The following is an 18314-nucleotide window of genomic DNA, read 5'->3' on the forward strand; positions in this document are numbered from 1 at the left end:
GAAAGTACCAAACATTGTTCAGTTTGCAAACACTCACTGCAGTTTTCCTCACTTTCGCGGCGCCATGTTTGTTTCTGTTCCCGCGATCACGTGATTACTACATAAGGCGCGTGTTGTGTGCTGCCTTCAAGGACCGTTGGTAATGTCGCCGTTTCAGCCGGGTCAAAACTTGATGGTCAAATCTTTGCATCTTATTATTTATTATATGTCATTTTTTGGTATTCTATGTAGGCTAAATGATTATTGGTTTATGTTTTTTATTTTATTTATCATTTTTATTGACACATTAAATACTGGATGCTCATTTTCTCCTTCTCGGTCTGCAGCTGCAGCACAAAGTAGCTCTGTTGATTTTAAAATAAAACATCCACCAAAAAACTACTTTTGTTACAGGGTCAGTTTTTTCTTTTCCTAATGTTGGACTAAAAAGCACCTGAATTCGCGTCAAGGTGTATTCACGACTTCAGGAAATAGGCATTTAAGAGCACTTGAACGCAGCATAAAACAAATCAGATCAGTAATCATCAGTCATTAACGCAGATTATATCTGGGCATCAGAATGAGAGTTTTATCACATTCATGCTGAATCAGCCGTAAAAGTTCACCTTCAGTAAAGACTAAAACACAAACACTCCGCACCAAGGAGGTTCTATGCTCGCACACTGACCCGAGTCAAAGATCGTCTATGTGGAGGAAGATGAACAACGCGAGAAAAAAAAAACTACGGAAGCGTAATGCATTCACTTGAGAAAAAAAAATTGTCCTATTTTTCTGAATTAACAAGATAATTATCTCAGAATTCTGCGAGAAGCTCTCACCTGCATGGAGTAGCCTACGGTTGCAATACCATCTATATTGCTTAAAGACACAAGTATCTCCCAATGTTTCAAACCAAAAGCAAAATAAAACTGGATTAAACTAAACAGGCGGGACATGTTTGCTTCCATGAAATCGAGCTCTCGAGTAGGAATGAGAGCTTCTCTTGGGATTTTGAGATAACTCATTCATTCAGAGCAGAATTATTTTCTTTCCATGAAAACTTTTCTCAGAATTCTGAGATAATTATCTTGTTAATTCAGAAAAAAACAGGGCAATTTTTTTTTCTCAAGTGAATGCATTACGCTTCCGTATGCATGTGTGGGCCATAGACTGTAAAAAAAAATGATGGAGTAGTGAGTGTGACGTCACCTATAGGTTTCTGAAGGGCCGCTTTGAAGCCAAAAGATTGGGTTCACGATCGCCGCCATGTTGACATTTTTTGGAGCCAGTGCAGTCAAATCGGCGAGCTGTTGATCACTGGACAGGCGACCTGTCAATCACTAGGGAAACCTGTTAATGACACAACTATTTTGAAAAATGTAGCCACATGGACACACATTAGAAGAAGAGAAATTAGCAACTGAAACCATGAACTCGTCGAAAAATGTATTGCCTTTATTTTGAGTGAAGTTGCGTTCGTGGAGTTGTGGTTTGGAGTCTTTTTGGAGCCGGACTCTAGCGGACGTTAGAAGAGTTTCCGCCTGCTGACACTTCCTTATTGGCTTCAAAATTCACCCGTGGTTTTGGCCAGAGCCATTGAGAGAAAGAGTTGCGTCAACGGAGGGTCAAAAATGAAATTTCTCAAGATATTCTCAAAATTTGTTCAAAAAAAAAAAAAAAAAAATTCTCAAAAATTTCTCAATCTATTTTCAAAAATTTCTCTCAGTGGCTCTGGTTTTGGCCGCTTGGTGTGGGCTTTTGATGCATTCCATTGTACTCGGAACAAGTCGGAGTTCCCAGTCGGACAAAATTATTTTATTTAATTATTTCCGCACGAGTTTTCCGACATAAACACTGATGTCACAGCATCAATCCGTACTTAATAATAAAACTTGATTTTACTTGATATATAGTTTTTGTGTTATGAAAACCCGTTGTAACAACTTTGTAGTTTCCATTTGTAACGTAATTCAGTTGACTTCCGCTTCGTTACTAGATAGAAGTCTTTGCTGTATGAACTCGCCTGTTAACGTAACTAGAGCTGTCAGATAGCTGCCGTTAACGTTAATGGGCAAAGACTTCCGACTTCCAGTGGAACGCAGCATTTATCTCTCACGCTTTCTCCCTGTGAGACGGCCCCATGAAATGAAAAATAATCCAGAGATAAAAGGAAAGCTTAAGTCCATCATTAATCATTCGTTTGTTTCAATTGGGAAACTGGAATTTTGGGCGCAATAAATAAAAGATCGTATCCAGGAGCGGTCTTACCATTAGGCGAAGGTAGTCGACTGCCTTGGGCCCCGGCAGCCAGAGGGCCCCACAGAAGACAAGAAGAGAACTAATGTAAACTTATTTTTAATCAATATAAAAGAAATGTACACCCCTCTCTTTGTTACAATAAATTATTTAAATCCCCACAATCACTCAGGCTATAGTGGGCTATTCCGTATCTAGTGTGATTTTGTCACTTTAAGCTCATTTTGCTTGCTACTACATCAGTATCTGAGAGAGAAGTAACACAAAAAAAAACTAAAAAACTAAAAATAAAGGTACACCAGTGGGGCAGAAAAACAAAAAATTGCCCTTGCATGCATACTTTTCTCAGCCCCAGCTTGAAGGTAATATATAGAAAGGATGGATTAAAATGGGAGAGAATTGGGATTCAGGGGGCCATTTGGTTGCCTTTGCCTAGGGCCCCCAAATCACTAAGTCCGCCCCTGATCATAATATATTGATTTTCTATTTCTTTATTGCGTGTACACACACAAGTCACACAAGTTTTCCCTCATCCCATCTGCAGAGTGAGAGCTCTTTGTTTTTTTTCCCCCTCTCTGACTGTCTGTACATAATATACTGCCAAGGTCTGCACAAGTGAAGCTGCAAAAACGACCAGTTTGCGCATGTGCGCTTGAACGCCGCTGGTTGTGAAGAGAAATATGGCCGTCGTGATGCCAACGGAGGATTTTCCGTACTTACCTTCGGGGCTGGCGGAGGGTATGAATAATATTCTGAGCAATATGCCGTTTCTTTGTTACAAACTTGCAGCAAATACTAGTTCTCCCCCGCAGCCGAGGCGAGTCAAGCCCCAACTGTCAGTGTTGTCATTAGCTTTCTGCGAGCTAACGTTAGCCAGCGCTGCAGAGCGGGCTGCTATGCTAGCTGCAGCCGCTCGAGCTCCAAGGTCGATTGAGAGCTTGTTTGCATCCAGTGTTGCTGCCACATTTTGGAGATGGAGGAGGCGTTTGTCTGCTTTTAATTCAGCCACCATCCATGTTGTTAAGTTTTATGCAGGTTGTACTTCTAAAACCGGTCTAGTTTGTATAGCGAAACGCACTGTAATCGCTTTCTAGCAGTTTATTTTGGAGGCAAAATTGTCTAAAATCTGATGTTTTCATTATTTTACATTCATTCAAGCTCGTAGAAGAGCTTCCAACTTTCTTGTTGTAGTTGTCCTGAAGGAATATAACGTTAGGACAAATGCATGTTCATGCCATGCTGTGGTCCATTTTACTTCCGTTCTGCACTGTTTACCAATAAGATGATGGCAGTGATGTTGTGGCTACTCTTCCTAAATCAGTGGTTCTCAACGGGGGGTCCGGGGACCACCAGGGGTCCTTGAGGGGATTCCAGGGGGTCCCCAGCAAATTGAAGAACTGTAAAACTTAAGTATTATTTCATTTACAAGAAGTTAACACAATTGGAGAATGTATAAGAATGACTGTTTTGATCATAGTTTCTCTGTTATCTCTCTACCTACAATACAGACAGTCATGGGATTCTGGACAAAATCATATCTAACAATAAAAATATTCTGGGTTTGAGAGACAAAATCTCATCAAATGGGGATCCGGGGCCCTAATGTGGACTAAATTAGGGGTCCTTGACATGAAAACGGTTGAGAATCACTGTCCTAAATAACTTAAGAAAGGCAAAGTCTTAACAGCCATCAGTCAGTCAAGTCAGTTTGCCTTATCAGTAACACAACAGGCTCGACTGGCATTGCTTTACACAGCAACAAAAGGTAAATAGGTACATTTTGTTGTAAAAATATATTATTTGTCATTTTTAAAAGATGAAGCTAGATGTCTGTTTAGTTTCTGTAGTGTTACTACAACCAAACTAGAATGGCATTTCATTCAGTTTAGCTATGAGTAGTGATTCTGGTGTTCATACCGTTTTAAGGCAGCAGTGTTGAAAAATTAGGCTTTGCCACATCAAGTTTCATCCATCCAGTGAAAGTCTGACCGTTATTATCAATATACATCCAGCTTTGCATCATAATTGCATTACAGTGTTCAAAAGTGCTGCTATGTATGTGGTGCCCCTATGTTGCACAAAATCTGACCCTTACTTAAATATAATAATGTGTGCCAAATTTAATAGTGATCACACAGACCCACTGAGTTATAAGACATCTTGATAGGCCATGCTCACATACACTAAACCCAACAAAGTTCCATCTTCTGATCAAATACTTGGCCTAATAGTGTCTGAGTCCAGTATGTCAACAGGTATTTGCTTTACCAGAATTCAGTAAATCCTTGCCTGCTGTCACATCGTTTTGGGTTGACAGGCCATGGTAAATCAAGTTTATAGATTATTGGAGCCAGGATTGATGACACAGACACAGAGTTCTGTCCAGTTCTCTAAAAGACCACATCCATTTATCAGATTGGATCAGTTTATAGTGGGGATTTCACCGCAATTCATGAATACTATGTTTGGTGTTAATGCAGCAACATTAAAAAAAAAAAAAAAAAAAAAAGCCAGGAAATCAACAGTCGACAGTCTCCAAGTTTGTAGAGTAAAGATAACCGTAAATTTGCCAAGATTCAAGACTCTACGACAAACTCTGTGGAACAAGTAGCTTTCTAAATATTTCACCTTTGACCTTTTAATTATAGTGTCTCCATCTAACCGACTGGAGTCATCTTGCCTGTCAAGTAGTTTTGCAACCGTCTCATCATGCTGCAAAGGTTTGTGTCTGTAGGACAAACCCGAGGCTGTCAGTCCAGATAAACCAACAGGACAGGAATTATTTTAGTCCTACAGGTTTGAGCCAATCATAAACATACTTGAACATAAAAGCTGCTTGAGTAATAAATAAATAAAGTGTTCCACGAGTGAAATCGGATCCCTGGTGTGCTGTTTTGAAAGCAGCTTTTTGTCTGTGATACGCCTACTCTCCTACCACATCTACAAAACAAAAACCATCTTCTTAAGTTACTGTTGCTTCTCCCTGGCTTGAAAAGGTTCAAGTTTTAAAAAAAAAACACCTATTTTTTTCTTCCCAAAGCGACACAGTCAAGCAAGAATTCTCGGCATGTTCTCCTTAATATGGCAGAAACAGGATGTTTAATATTGTTATCATGGAAATGAGCGTTGGCTTGGCGCGTGAAAGTGAGAAAACTGTTGATTAATTTCAGCAGCGAATGCATTATCATGTCACTGAAGATTTCAGTGGCATTTAGGTTGAACGTTACCAGGTTTAGTCTCATGCACTGTTCACACATGAAACCAGCAGGCCGAACAGCTGTAACATGTTGCTGTTGATCATTTGCATTTATTTGCATCTTCTACAAAAGCAGACTGTTAAAAATGGGTTCTCATATGATGTCTCTCTCCCTGGGGGGTATAAAAATCAGATAGCCTATGTGTAAAGAAAAATCATGCAAAACTTACATTTTGTCCTCAAAATCAACTTAGTGAGTCTCTGTCACAAACTGCTAGCTTTCTCTGTCCCTGTTCACACTTGCATACATTTACATTGAGTCCAGTTAGTGTTAGCATACAGTTAGAGTGTTAGAGTACAGTTAGTCCACATATGGGGTATATATACAAATAATAACAATAGTGTTTGAACTAATAGAAGGAATACGACTGCGGTCTCATGATTTAAAAATAACCCACCATGCACAGGACTATGAGTTTTATTATCTTCGCCTACAGGAATTGTAAGGTCTTTGAGTGAAAGAGAAAAAGCTTTAAAAATACAAGGAATTATTATTCAGTACCTGAGTCATTTGTGAAGTGCCTGTAACTTTAAACTATAACAACTGATAGTGTTTTACTTTCCCGTGTTATTCCATTTCCCCAGAAGACGTGACCTGATTTAAAGTCTCTTGTTTCTCTCTTTCCCCCCTGCAGTAAATAAGATGATAAAGGAGCATGGCGACCTGTTTTCTGACTCCCAGTGTAAAGTCTGCAGTGCCGTCCTCATTTCCGAGTCTCAGAAGTTGACACATTACCAGGTCAGTGAGCCCACAATATGGCGTTACACTACCTTATTTAATTTAGCTTTTTTTTTGACAAAGTGACCAAGCCCAGGGACATAGGGGACGGCTGCATGATTCATTTTGCTACATATTGTGATCACGATTAATAATTATGATTATTAGTCCTTATAATGTGAGGAACAAAATGATTTTACTGCACTTAATATCAACATGTCAACAGTTTTTTACTACAGTGGACACTCTCAATGTTTCAGTATTGCCAGTTTACCAGTCTTCTATGATTATTGATTGTAGAAACTAAATTTGTGATTTGTGATTATACACGCAAAATTGTGCAGCACTAATGAGGACACATCTGAGGAGCTGAGGCTAGCAGAATCAGTGACTTCTGTTGAATCACTTCTTATTACCCATTTTTATAGACTCGCTTTTATGTGATGTCATCTTTTTATCTAATTTCTTATCTTAGTATTTATTTTGGTTTTCTCTTACGGTTGTCCCAGTATTGATTTGAATGTTTCTCTTCTCCACCTCCTCTGCCCTCTTCTCTTAATTTAATTCCTGTTTCATTGCTTTTTTTTTTTTTATTCATTTTGAATATTCTGCTTTTATTTTGACAAAAGCAGTTTGTAAACTCTGTTCTTAAAGGTTCTATATAAATAAACTTATTATTATTGTTATTATTATTACATTTATTATTATTTTATCTTGTAGTTCATAACAGGACTCTAATGTTTCTGTTCACTGGCATAAATGGTCAAAAAGCAATTCACCAAAACGCATCAGCAGATTTTTCTATCCAACCAACTAGATTCTACAACAGGGCAGGAAACTCCTGCCCTGACCTTGGTGTACAAAAAGGTGTAAAATTCTGGATTGGGATGTTAAGTGCCTGACATTTTTTTGTGCCAACTACACAGAAACACATGCCAGTATGTGGCAGGCCACATGCCTTTGGGGAGAGTCGACATTTAACAGCTGTTGTAACATTTAGGTTTTGTCTTTTCAGAGCAAGAAGCATGCCAACAAAGTGCGGCGCTATCTTTGCATCCAAAATGAGATGGAGCCCGCAGTCAAAAAGTTCAAGTCACCGTCGTCTGACAGCGTGAGTAACACATCTTCCCTAACAAATCTGTACAGGAGCCTGACTTGTGCATTGAAATTCGAGCTCAACCCAGCAGCAGGAACTGAACTGTAAAGATAGAGGGAACAATGAATGGAGCCAAAGACTGCCAAAGACCTTAGATTGGGGTGACAGTTTTGTTCCATATTGTGTCATGTTTAACCCTCTACACGGCCCTAGAGCACCCATCATTTTTAGATCGTTTAAAATGTACCAGAAACTGAAAATCAAGTTATCAGCTTTGTTTTATATATACTTCAAGTTGTCATCGATGAACCGGAACCGGAAAATTGATCTGGTCACACTGAGATGTTTGATGTTCCCCGGGTTTAGTCGTCCTCCTCCACCGGTAGATCTAAAAATGGCTTCGCCAGCTAAGTGTCACGCTTTAAAACCTTCTGGAAGCTGTCAGATTGTGCTGTGAGACAGAACCTGACCCGCCGTGTGTAGTGGAAAGTTACGAAGACATTGTGAGTTGAAGTCTTCTGATGGAAATCGCTTGTTCTCGCTCGATAAAACAAGACACAAGATCAGCTTCACTAACCAGCGGGACCTACCTGGCTCTCACTGCTGGAGACGGACGCTGTTTTCCGGGAGGCAGTGCGCCGCGGAGTCGGTAGGAGGACTGGCCGGGTTGCGGCAACTTTTATCCATATAACGCTAAGTTTGGCAACTTTTTCCATATTTGTTTGGCGGCTTATTGTCTGATTTTATTACTGTGTGGGCTGAAGCGCTGGAGGTTTTGTATGGATTTTGAAAGCTTATCGTTAGCCAAGATAGGAAGGATCTGTTTTCTTGTCATACTGTGAATGTTGACACTGAAGTAAGGAGATGCCCTGAATCGCCTTGCCATGTATTTGGTACCAAATTAAAGGGAAAGTTGTGTTTTTTTTAAATGGAAAAACCTGTGATTGTCAATTTCTCTTTATTTTTGAGATATTGCTGTTTGTTTGGAATGAGCAAGAAAATGCTGATTTAAGTGAGAATTCCCAGTGAACTGCAGCAACATTCTAGAATTCTACTGGGGTCTAGAGGGTTAAAGAACCTTCCAGTCACTAACCACCATGTTGGAGCTGATGTTAAAGCTACAATATGCAACTTTTTGCCTAGAAGTAGCAAAGTGTATTGCAAGTCCTTCCCTCCTTTCCCCTTATTTGGGCAAGTTCACACCCCAAAACCTGTCGCTCATCTTGATGACCTGTCTCATGAACTCTGTGGGATAATCTAGCACTACTAGCTTGCTACTACTAGAAAATGTAGAAACCTGGCCACTATCCCCCCTGTCTGGCAGTCTTCAAGCAGCTCTGAGTCACTTCTGAGCCCATTCATCTCCTTCAGAAGGCGCCACAGTGGACAAACATGCTGATGTTTCTCAGTGTTTTTGAGCAGTTCTCGTCTTATGCAGGTTTAGCTTTACCATTCTGTCTTTTCTTACTGCTTTTCGCAATTGTTGTCGTTGCTGTTACTTCCCTGCTCTGTGGCCGCTAGCCTCACCCTGATAGCCACAACCCAGAACGTCCTGAACATCTTTGAAAAGCCAAAATCCAGGCAAACGGGGATTTTAGGCATGTAAACACAGGGTCACAGACAGACAGACTTATAATGTATAATATATCCTGTGAATTTATTGTTATTTTTATGTGAAAAAAGGTGCATATTGCAGCCTTAAATGTATACGCATTATATATATATATATATATATATATATGTGTGTGTGTCTCTCTCAACAGGACTGCAACAATGGAGACACAGACCGGTTCAAGGTGTGCCATGTGTGTAACATGACCTTCTCCTCTGCTGTGGTGGCCGAGTCTCATTACCAGGGCAAAGTTCACGCCAAGAACCTGAGGCTGAAAACCGTCGGCCCCCAAACCCCAGGTAAGGGCTTTCTCGATAATATCTTGGTTATCTTTTTTGTTTTTGTTTGTACTTGAATTGAAAACTGAGATGGCCTTTTTATGTGTTGAGTAAATTTCACATCTCAAGCTCCCATCACACCTGTTGAAAACCTTGTGTATAGTTTCAGAAATAAAGTAGAAAAAAGTGCGCACATCCAAAAAACTTGGTGGTGGATCAAAAAAAGATTTTAGCAGAGAGAAAGAGGTAGAATCCGCACACTGCACTGATAGCTCCCAATAATTTTGATGGCAAGGCGATGTTTAGATATCACAGAGATCTTCGTCAGGAATGAGTAACACATTCTACCACACTATAGTTTCAGAAATGACATGCACCAGGTCAGGTCTGTAATATCTCGGCCAAAAACGGGTCGGTAGATATATATATATTTTTAAAAATTATCGGGTCTCGGAACGAATTTTCCGGGGCCATTAGGGTTCGGGTCTGTCATTTTGGACCTGTGAAGACCTCTAATTGGTGATACTATGGGTGGACACTCTGGGTTGTGGGAGATCGAATCTGGAACTTCCCGGTGACTAATCGATAGCCATCCTTTTTTGATTTGATGTTATAGCTGCACTATGGTGTTCATTTTGAGGCTCTGCTTGTATCTCCTGTTCACCAGCAGCCTCCCAGACAGCAGCACCGCCAGCCCAGCTGAAGAAGAAACCCGCAGACGAGTCGAGCGTGGCCGTGTCGAGCGGCGCCGTGTCGAGCGGCAACGACGACCCGGACCGCTTCTGCTCCATCTGCCAGGCCTCCTTCAACAACCCGCTCATGGCCCAGCAGCACTATGTGGGCAAGAAGCATAAAAAACAGATGACTAAGCTCAAACTGATGGAGACTTACGGACCTTCCACAGCACCAGGTCAGACCCAAACACCAGTCTAGTCCGTGCTGTCATTGGTCATTTTTGTCCAGGTGCGGGCGTTATGTGTTTTACATTTTTAGAGAGAGAGAGAGAGAGAGAGAGAGAGAGAGACTTCTGATGTTTTTCCAGGAATTCAGGTATTTTTAGATGCATAAATTGTCATTGTTATTTATATTCTGCAATAGGGGCTGAAGCAGGGTGGCCATATTGCAGCTGGGCCAAATTCTCTTTAATAGCTCTGTGGATGTATTCAGAATGAGAGACCATTAGATTGGTAACACTAACTCCTCCCCTTTTCTGTGTGTCTACAGCTTCCACAGTAAAGGGCTACCCATGCACCCTCTGTAACATTGAACTCAACTCGGTGGAGCAGTACCAGGCCCACATCAGCGGTGCCAAACATAAGAACCAGTATGTACAAATATCACACTTCATCAGTCTTATTTTCTTTGTTTTTTTCCAACACATTGACAAGGGATGTTTTCCTCTGTAGCTCGTTGAGTAGAGCATGACTCTAACTGAGAAGCTACACCAGAGGGAGCGCGACTCGTTGTCTTGTTGCCACCAGCGTCTCGTTGCCACCAGCGTCTCGTTGCCACCAGCGTCTCGTTGCCACCAGCGTCTCGTTGCCTCCAGCTTGTTGCCTTCTGCGTCTCGTTGCCTTCTGCGTCTCGTTGCCACCGGCGTCTCTTTGCCTCCGGCGTCTCGTTGCCTCTGGCTTGTTGCCTTCTGCGTCTCGTTGCCTTCTGCGTCTCGTTGCCTTCTGCGTCTCGTTGCCTTCGGTGGCTCGTTGCCTTCGGAGGCTCGTTGCCCTCAGCGTTTCGTTGCCTTCACTGTCTATAGTGACCAGGTCAGATTTGGAGGAAACCCTGCTGAATTGCTTTACAGCACAAAGGGAGATTGCTTTATGTTAAAAAAACAGGAAGAATGCGTAGTTCTTCCAGTGCAAATGGACATAAATATAATTCCAGTCCCTGTAATGATGGACATGATGTGCATGATGGACTTGTCTGCGCTCTTTGCCGTAATTTACCTTCTCTAGTGTTCATACCAGTTAAGAATGTATGAAGAAATGCTGACTATGAGCATCATTCCAGACTTCATTTTGTTATGCTAGGCTTTCCAAGCATGAGGAAACATGTCAGCATCGTCCTTACACCCATAAACCCGTGCATTTTGGGGTTGTTTCCTGTAGTTAATTCGGATTACGCTCTCACTCCTAACAAACGACACCACAATTCTCTTGGAAGAGGACAAACACTCTCATTTTCAGCTCTGTGCCACCAGAGTTTGAACGGTGTCGTTCTCATCTGCTCAAACGAACCAAATTTAAGGTATAAATGCTCCAGAGTTTGGATAAACTGCTCCAAACATGCTTTGTATGAGCACATTGTATGCGTTTGAGTCCGCATGCCATTCACCCCCTACTTCCCCTCCCATGTTTGTGTCTTCCCACTCTATACCATCTACTAAAGCAGAAACGGCTTAAAATAATCTGGAAAAAAAACTTTGTCTTTGTAGAGTAAAGAAATCAGGCATGAGCACCACAGAGAACCAGCATGCAGCAGAAAACACGTTCGGTGGGGAGAACCAGTACCCTGCAGAGGACAACCAGTACGATGGCGGGGAAAACCAGTACGAAGCCGGGGAAAACCAGTACGAAGCCGGGGAAAACCAGTACGAAGCCGGAGACAACCAGTATGAAGCTGGAGACAACCAGTACGCTGCTGGGGACACCGAGTACTCAGAGGAGTACCAGTATACCTGAGGCTGGACCGGGAGGGGACTACAGTGGTTTCAGTCAGGACTTGGAATGACACAACTAGCCCCTTTAACAAATTCAACCAACCATCAACCTCCATAGACCTTCAGTTCCTATCAGTCCATCTGCTCAGAATAGGTTTTCCCCTGGACCAGCGTCATCTAAACTATAGATTGGGACCCAAAATGAGGTGCAGGCCTGTTTTCTGGAAGGTTTCCCGCAATGCAAGAAAACTAGCATGGTTCGTTGAGCCCGAGTCCCAACATGGTACGATATTTTATCAGTTTGGGGCCCCCCCCGGGTAAAACAGTTTAAATATCTGTAACCTTTTGTTATCCTGAAATGTTGGAGCTGGGATTTAGGGATGGCTGAAATGATTGTAAGCAATAATACCCTTGTGGATTGTGGATGGAGCGGTGATGCGGCTACTGTCTGCATCACTGCTTCTAAAGAATGTCCTCAAGGGTATTACGGCTTTTATACAGCTGTTGCCAACGCATACCTACTGACTGAAAAGTTTTCTTCACATCAATGTACATACATAAGAGTAAAAAAAAAATGGGAGAAAGCAAAAAACATCGCTAACTAACTCCCTTGTTACCATAAGAGTTGACATAGGAACCCGCTTCTGTTTTTATAAAACATTGCTAATATAGCTAGTTTTGTTTTATGGTAAATTTCAGCACGGATCGAACTTGCCTTTCACAAGTCAGTGTGCTTTACTGAAAATGCCCTTTGAATAGTTTGGATTAATATCACAGGTCAGACGTCTCTCTGTAGCAGGGATGCACTGATACTGACACTAATTACTTTATTCTGGTATTGATCCAGTAATGTCGTCAGGGTATTGTATTGAATCCCCCCATTGAAGACTAACATCTGATACCAGGAGCCACATGTAACATAGAAGCAAAGCAACTTTTTTGCATTTTTGCCATAAATCAAGAGGTTTTATTGTTCAGTAAATGTAACGATTCAGATCGGCACCGGTACTCAGAATCGTGTCGGCTGAGATGAAGTTGTATCTGTGCATCTCTACTGTCTAGATCTCTCTGAACTATGGTGGAAGTTTGAGAGATCAGTCGTCTTTCTTCATAAAATGAGAAAATAAGCTAGCTGTTGGAGAAGAACACATATCGGTGTTTTTGAACCAGTTGAGGCGCGATCGATTAGTCTTGCCACAGAAGGGCGACACATCAGAATCGATTCCACTGCCGCTAACGCCCTGGTCTGGATGAGACAGAATGAAACTGGCCTCCATATAATTTAACAGGTTTGTGTTTTCAGTCGGCCATCCCTGGTCGTCTTGATTTTTGGTCAGTTCAATGCCATTTTGAGATCACATCGCTGTGCATCCGCTGTGAAGAATTCCCTGGGATGCTCCTCGCTTGGCCTGAAAATAGCTGCTATGCGTCTCCCATGGATGTATTTATTTAAATCTGTCTGCAATACCTTGTCCTGCTTTCACTTGGGCACTGTATCTGGATTGAGTCACAGAGTCACACTAAGTAGAATTATGATCACGATGCAAGACTGACCATTTCCAAATCTGGGTTTTGAGGATCGGATCATTGTTAAAGGAAGTAAAACCCAATATTTGCCCATCCAGATGATAAAAATCACATTGAAACGGCAGGTGCGACTTTACTCTGAGACCGTAGCCAGTTTTATCAGTTCTGTTCAGACAAGGAAAATAAGTCATAGGAATTCAGATATTCAGTATCGTTGCGTGACTATTTATTCCATTATTATAAGATGAATTTGACGATGCTCAGTTTTATATTTTTACTTTTCTCTCCTTTATCCTGTTATTCAAATACATGTATGTTAGGGTTAATACTCCGAGGCACTGGCAAAAAGAACTGGAGTTGGTCCCCCACTGCTCCTAGTGTGTGTATCGGATGGGTCAAATGCAGAGGACAAATTTCCCCACAGGGATAATAAAGTATACAAATACACATTTTATTTAAGGTTTTTATTTCAAATGTCTTGGAAAGGCGTTTTTTGGTGTGGTATATCTATAGGGAAACCTACATGGGGAGACAAGTGCATCAAGTTCTCTTAGGATTAATCATTCAACAATTTTGCAGAGAGGAAGCTTGGAGAGCAAGTTTGTGAATAGTTTTGATTATTTCCAATTGAAATGGAAGTCAGTGAGTGCCAGATGGTGAATTCTTTAGATTTGTAGACCATAGGAGACCAGACCTGATGCTGCTTTTCAGGTGGCCCAGAATTCCTGTTTTTATTTGCATATCCTTGTATGGTTTATTAAGCTTTCCACTGTAATATATGATAATACTCAACAGATTTAGATGAGACTTATTCTGATTCCTCATTCATGCTGGCATATGTTCGTAAGCAGTGGATGGGAAGAAGTCGTTTTATTTGCCTTTGCATTTTGGGTTTTTTTTTGGGCCAAGAAAGGAGGAAAATGGAGAGTCGTTTTCCAAAACACTACAAATCGTATTTTTAAAATGGAAATCTTTATCTGAAGTTCATCATTCAATATCTGTAAATGACAGATGATCCACTCTGTTGAAGGGTGATCATTGTGACCACTGAAGACTTAAGTTGGGTACGATCCTTTAAAGGTAAACCAAACACAGAGACTACTTCTCAGGTTGGACTGACATCTACTGGTTAAAAGCATGCTATTGCAATTGCAGTCTGCTATTGACTGATCTTGGTTGGTATTGGCTGATCCATGACAAAACAGGTAACCAAGATCAGTAGATGTCAGTCCAACTTGAAAGTCGTCTGTGTTTAGTTTCCCTTTAAAAGAATAAAGACCATAATATGTTTACATTTTATGCTGTCAATCAGTGTCAATCCATGTAAGCATTTTGTAGTAGTTGTCACTTTTTTCAGATGGTGGCTTTTTTGATTCATAACAAATCTGAGAACTGTCTAAAATGGTCAAAATACAACCTCGTGCATCAGTTAAGAACTTGTCCAGGTCGTGAGGCTGGGCGAAATTCCATGTTTTCAAAATGGCTTTAAATACAGTGTTAAACCGTTAAAGTTCACTATGCTCTGACAGGGATGTGAAAATCATGAGAGCCGTCTGATCCGCCAAGACTAGAGTCCAGAAACTGAAGTTGGGTTGAAGGAAACTAGGTGAGGGTGACTGATGGATTCCACTATTCTCCAGCCACTAATTTCCCACCCTGGTTGAAAATAGTGCGTCATTGATCATGCTCAGATAACGGCTGGTTCGCATCTTAACTTAAGATAAGCTATCCCAATCACAAAACACCTCTACTATGTCACATGACCCATTTTTCACCAAAATAGGAACTTACACTACAAGGTCATGAAAAACCCCTGCAGGTCTGGGAGTGAGAAGGGGGATGATGATGATGATAATGATGATGATGAATATTATTATTACCATCCTAACATTTCAACAGCAGTGGATGTCCTGCAGCAGTCGGTTGAAAAAGGAAAATATAATAAGCTGTGCTTGTTTTTTGTATCGTTCTGTTTTTTTTTCTCTTTTTTATTGCATTTATTGAAGGTTGAAAGACTTTAAGGTACTTTCCCTCTGAGTTGTCCTAAATGTGGGCTTTGTTAAATAAAGAAGGTACTGAATGTTTCCGAAGCAGAGCAGCTGCCACCATGTTGTCGTATAAGCTTTTCTTACTAACAGCGAAACATGCTAGCTCTACTGTATAATTACTGTCAATAGGAGAGAACAACATTTACCTGAGGGATTTTCAAAAGTGATGTCAAATTAGAATATTAACAAAACTTTTTTTTTTTTTTGGTCCATTTGTGCTTTCTTTCATACAAGATGACCAGTTGAATATTTTAGTATTGAATGTCTGCATTAACCTCTTGGCTAAAGTAAAATTTAAATTATTTTGGATGTAATTCATACAAAGAGGGCTTATACATACTGTATAGTACATGGTGTCAAAACGACAAAATGGCCTTTTGTTTTCAAACCTCATTGTTGGTGTGTTAGCTGTTGTGTGATAAGATTTATTTTCAATACAAGTTATGTATACTTGGAAAAAAAAGTGCTGCGAAGATGTGCATCTAGTAAAGAAATGTTTTAAGAGAGTCTGTTTGATTGTCCATCTCTCCTTTACTTTACGACAGACGTATAACAGACGCTCGGTGCCTTGCTGTATCATGAGAGCAAACATTTTTTCCATGGGTTTAGAGGCATGTGAAATGTGGATTATCTGGAAAAATCAGGTGTGAAAAAGACCTGCCTTCCCCTCCTTTAACACAGTGGTTCTCGACGTGGGGTCCGGGGACCACCAGGGGGCCCTTGAGGGCATTCCAGGGGGTCCCCAGCAAATTGATGAATTCTTAAACTTCATTATTTCATTTACATTTCATTCAACAATTATAGAATGTAGAAGAATGACTGTTTTGATCATAGTTTCTCTGTTACCTCTCTACCTACAATACAGATAGTCATGAAATTCTGGACAAAATCATATCTGACAATAAAAAATATTCTCAGGTTTGGGTCCAAGAGAGAAAATCTCATCAAATGGGGGTCCGTGGCCCTAATGCAGACTAAATTAGGGGTCCTTGATATGAAAAAGGTTGAGAACCACTGCTTTAACAGACACTCTTGAGGTACTGATTTCTTAATTATTCTTTTCCCAAATTGTATTGGCATGGTAAAAAAAACAAAAAAACATTCACCATTCAATCACCATTCTATCTCTGTGAAATTATCAATTTCTGAATCAAGGACTGAATTTATCAACTATCTTCAACAAAGCAACATGTATTGTTTTACTTCTGTGTTCTCGATCCTTTTGTAAAAGCAGTTTGAAACAGTGTGTCTCATTTTTGAATCAGGAGAAGCCTCAGTTTGGTTTTGCCTGCAGGTGGAAAGTGTTCAGCCAGTCCACATGGTGGGGCACTTACTCCTTGTTAGTTTTGGATAAGCAGTAGAGTTTTTGTCCCAAGTCAGGATAAAGGCTTGTTGAGGGGGTTCAGGCTCTCAGGCTTTTCCCTCATATGACCTGTCAGCACCGAGCGAAGGGCACAGATCCCCAAAATTCATAACTCTGAATCAGGTTTATTCAAGTTGACACTGATTTATGGGTGAGGTATTAGTGAATTTCAATTTGGTTATTATTTTAGTTAAAGTGGTACTCAGCAAAATCAGTTGTTTGTTTTTTTTGTCTCCATCTTTGTCCCTCAGCCTCACTGTGGTGTTTCTGCACTGCACTTCCCACAGGTCACCTGTCAATCAAACAGTGTGGGCGGAGCTTGGATTTTCTGTTGATGCAGTTTGAGTTTTTCTCTTTTCTCTGTCTGTTCAGCACATGGTGGCTATCACTGCTCATGCTCACACTACTCAGTTTTTCTTCTTCTTCTGTTTATTACAAACAAACCAGAAATGTAAAATGCATCACTTCCTGTGCGGCAGGAAGGAAAGAGCTACCAGACACCGGCTGTTTAGAACACATAATAGAAAAGATTTCATGAACTGGGAATAGGTTAAATCACTTTGCAATAAAGAGTAGCAAAGCAGGCTTTTATTTATATGAAAATGTCTTCGATTGGTAGTTTAATGTGGGTGGAGCCTTTCACCTAATGGCTTATAATTACAGTGATTACGAACAATCACTTAAAAACCTGGGGCCGGTTGCACAAAACACCTTCGGTTAAGATTTTCCTTAAAGTCCGAGTTAAAGTTTCCTTAAAATAAAATCGGTGCACAAAACACCCTTAAGTCTTCTCCTTAAGGTTTCCTTAAAATGTTCACTTAAGTATTTAAGGTTTTCTCCTTATCTTGGTCTTATACTTAAGGAGTCCCTTAAAGTTAGTTAAACCGTTGCACAAAAGACCTTAGCATCCAAAGTAAGGAAAAAAACTTAAGGTACCTCTGACTCTATCTTAACCGCAACATGGCCGAGTTTATGGCGATAAATGAAGAAGTTGTCATATTTTTTATGGACCTCTTCTTGAATAAATTTTCATTGCAATTTCCTCCCACATTCATTGTTTTGTTTATTTGCGGATCAAATTTAATTTTTAGTAATGTGCTTTCTTTTATTGTATTCCTCCAGAAGTATAATCTTTTCCTCCTCTGACCAATTTGGTGTTCTTGTCTCCTTTTCTTCTGCCATATTTTTATACTACCTATAGGCCAACTTTGTGAGGCGATAACGGGTATCACAAGCTCAAGTGCAAGCAAACAAATGCTCTCCATGGAAACTAGAATTTTACCTGCTGTAAAATCTCTTTCAATGCAGTAAATGCCTTAACGTTTCTCCTTAACTAAGGAATCTGTGCAACACCCGTAAATAAGTCCCTCAGCTAAGGAGAAATTAAGCCTTAAGTGTCATACTTAAGGAGAAAACTTAAGGTGTTCTGTGCAACTGGCCCCTGTGCCGTATACAGCAGCGTCTCTCTTGGGAACAAACCATATTTAAAGAAAATAGATATAAGAAGAGCTGTGAGTGTTTA

At 40.6% G+C, this 18314-nt stretch overlaps 1 protein-coding gene across 1 annotated transcript; it reads left to right on the forward strand.

Annotated features, from left to right (window-relative positions):
• Window positions 1-2903: 2903 nt before the first annotated feature.
• Window positions 2904-15914, forward strand: znf346 (zinc finger protein 346). The gene is made up of 7 exons (XM_071536552.1): window positions 2904-2973; window positions 6127-6230; window positions 7225-7320; window positions 9069-9216; window positions 9863-10105; window positions 10420-10519; window positions 11630-15914. The coding sequence occupies exons 1-7, from the start codon at window positions 2916-2918 to the stop codon at window positions 11874-11876; spliced, it is 996 nt and encodes a 331-aa protein (XP_071392653.1). The 5' UTR covers window positions 2904-2915; the 3' UTR covers window positions 11877-15914.
• The last annotated feature ends 2400 nt before the right edge of the window (window positions 15915-18314 follow it).

Source organism: Centroberyx affinis, unplaced genomic scaffold, assembly GCF_046629955.1.
Source record: "Centroberyx affinis isolate AG114_WGS23_722 - 3 ecotype Tasmania unplaced genomic scaffold, CSIRO-AGI_Caff_v1 ptg002894l_1, whole genome shotgun sequence".
NCBI lineage: Eukaryota > Metazoa > Chordata > Actinopteri > Beryciformes > Berycidae > Centroberyx > Centroberyx affinis.

Bases quoted from the DNA above. Each gene is read 5' to 3' on its own strand.
- znf346 (XM_071536552.1), top strand. From the start codon at position 2,916: ATGGCCGTCGTGATGCCAACGGAGGATTTTCCGTACTTACCTTCGGGG. The intron at 9,217-9,862 runs GTAAGGGCTTTC...CCTGTTCACCAG, and splicing joins CGTCGGCCCCCAAACCCCAG to CAGCCTCCCAGACAGCAGCA. The intron at 10,106-10,419 runs GTCAGACCCAAA...GTGTGTCTACAG, and splicing joins CGGACCTTCCACAGCACCAG to CTTCCACAGTAAAGGGCTAC.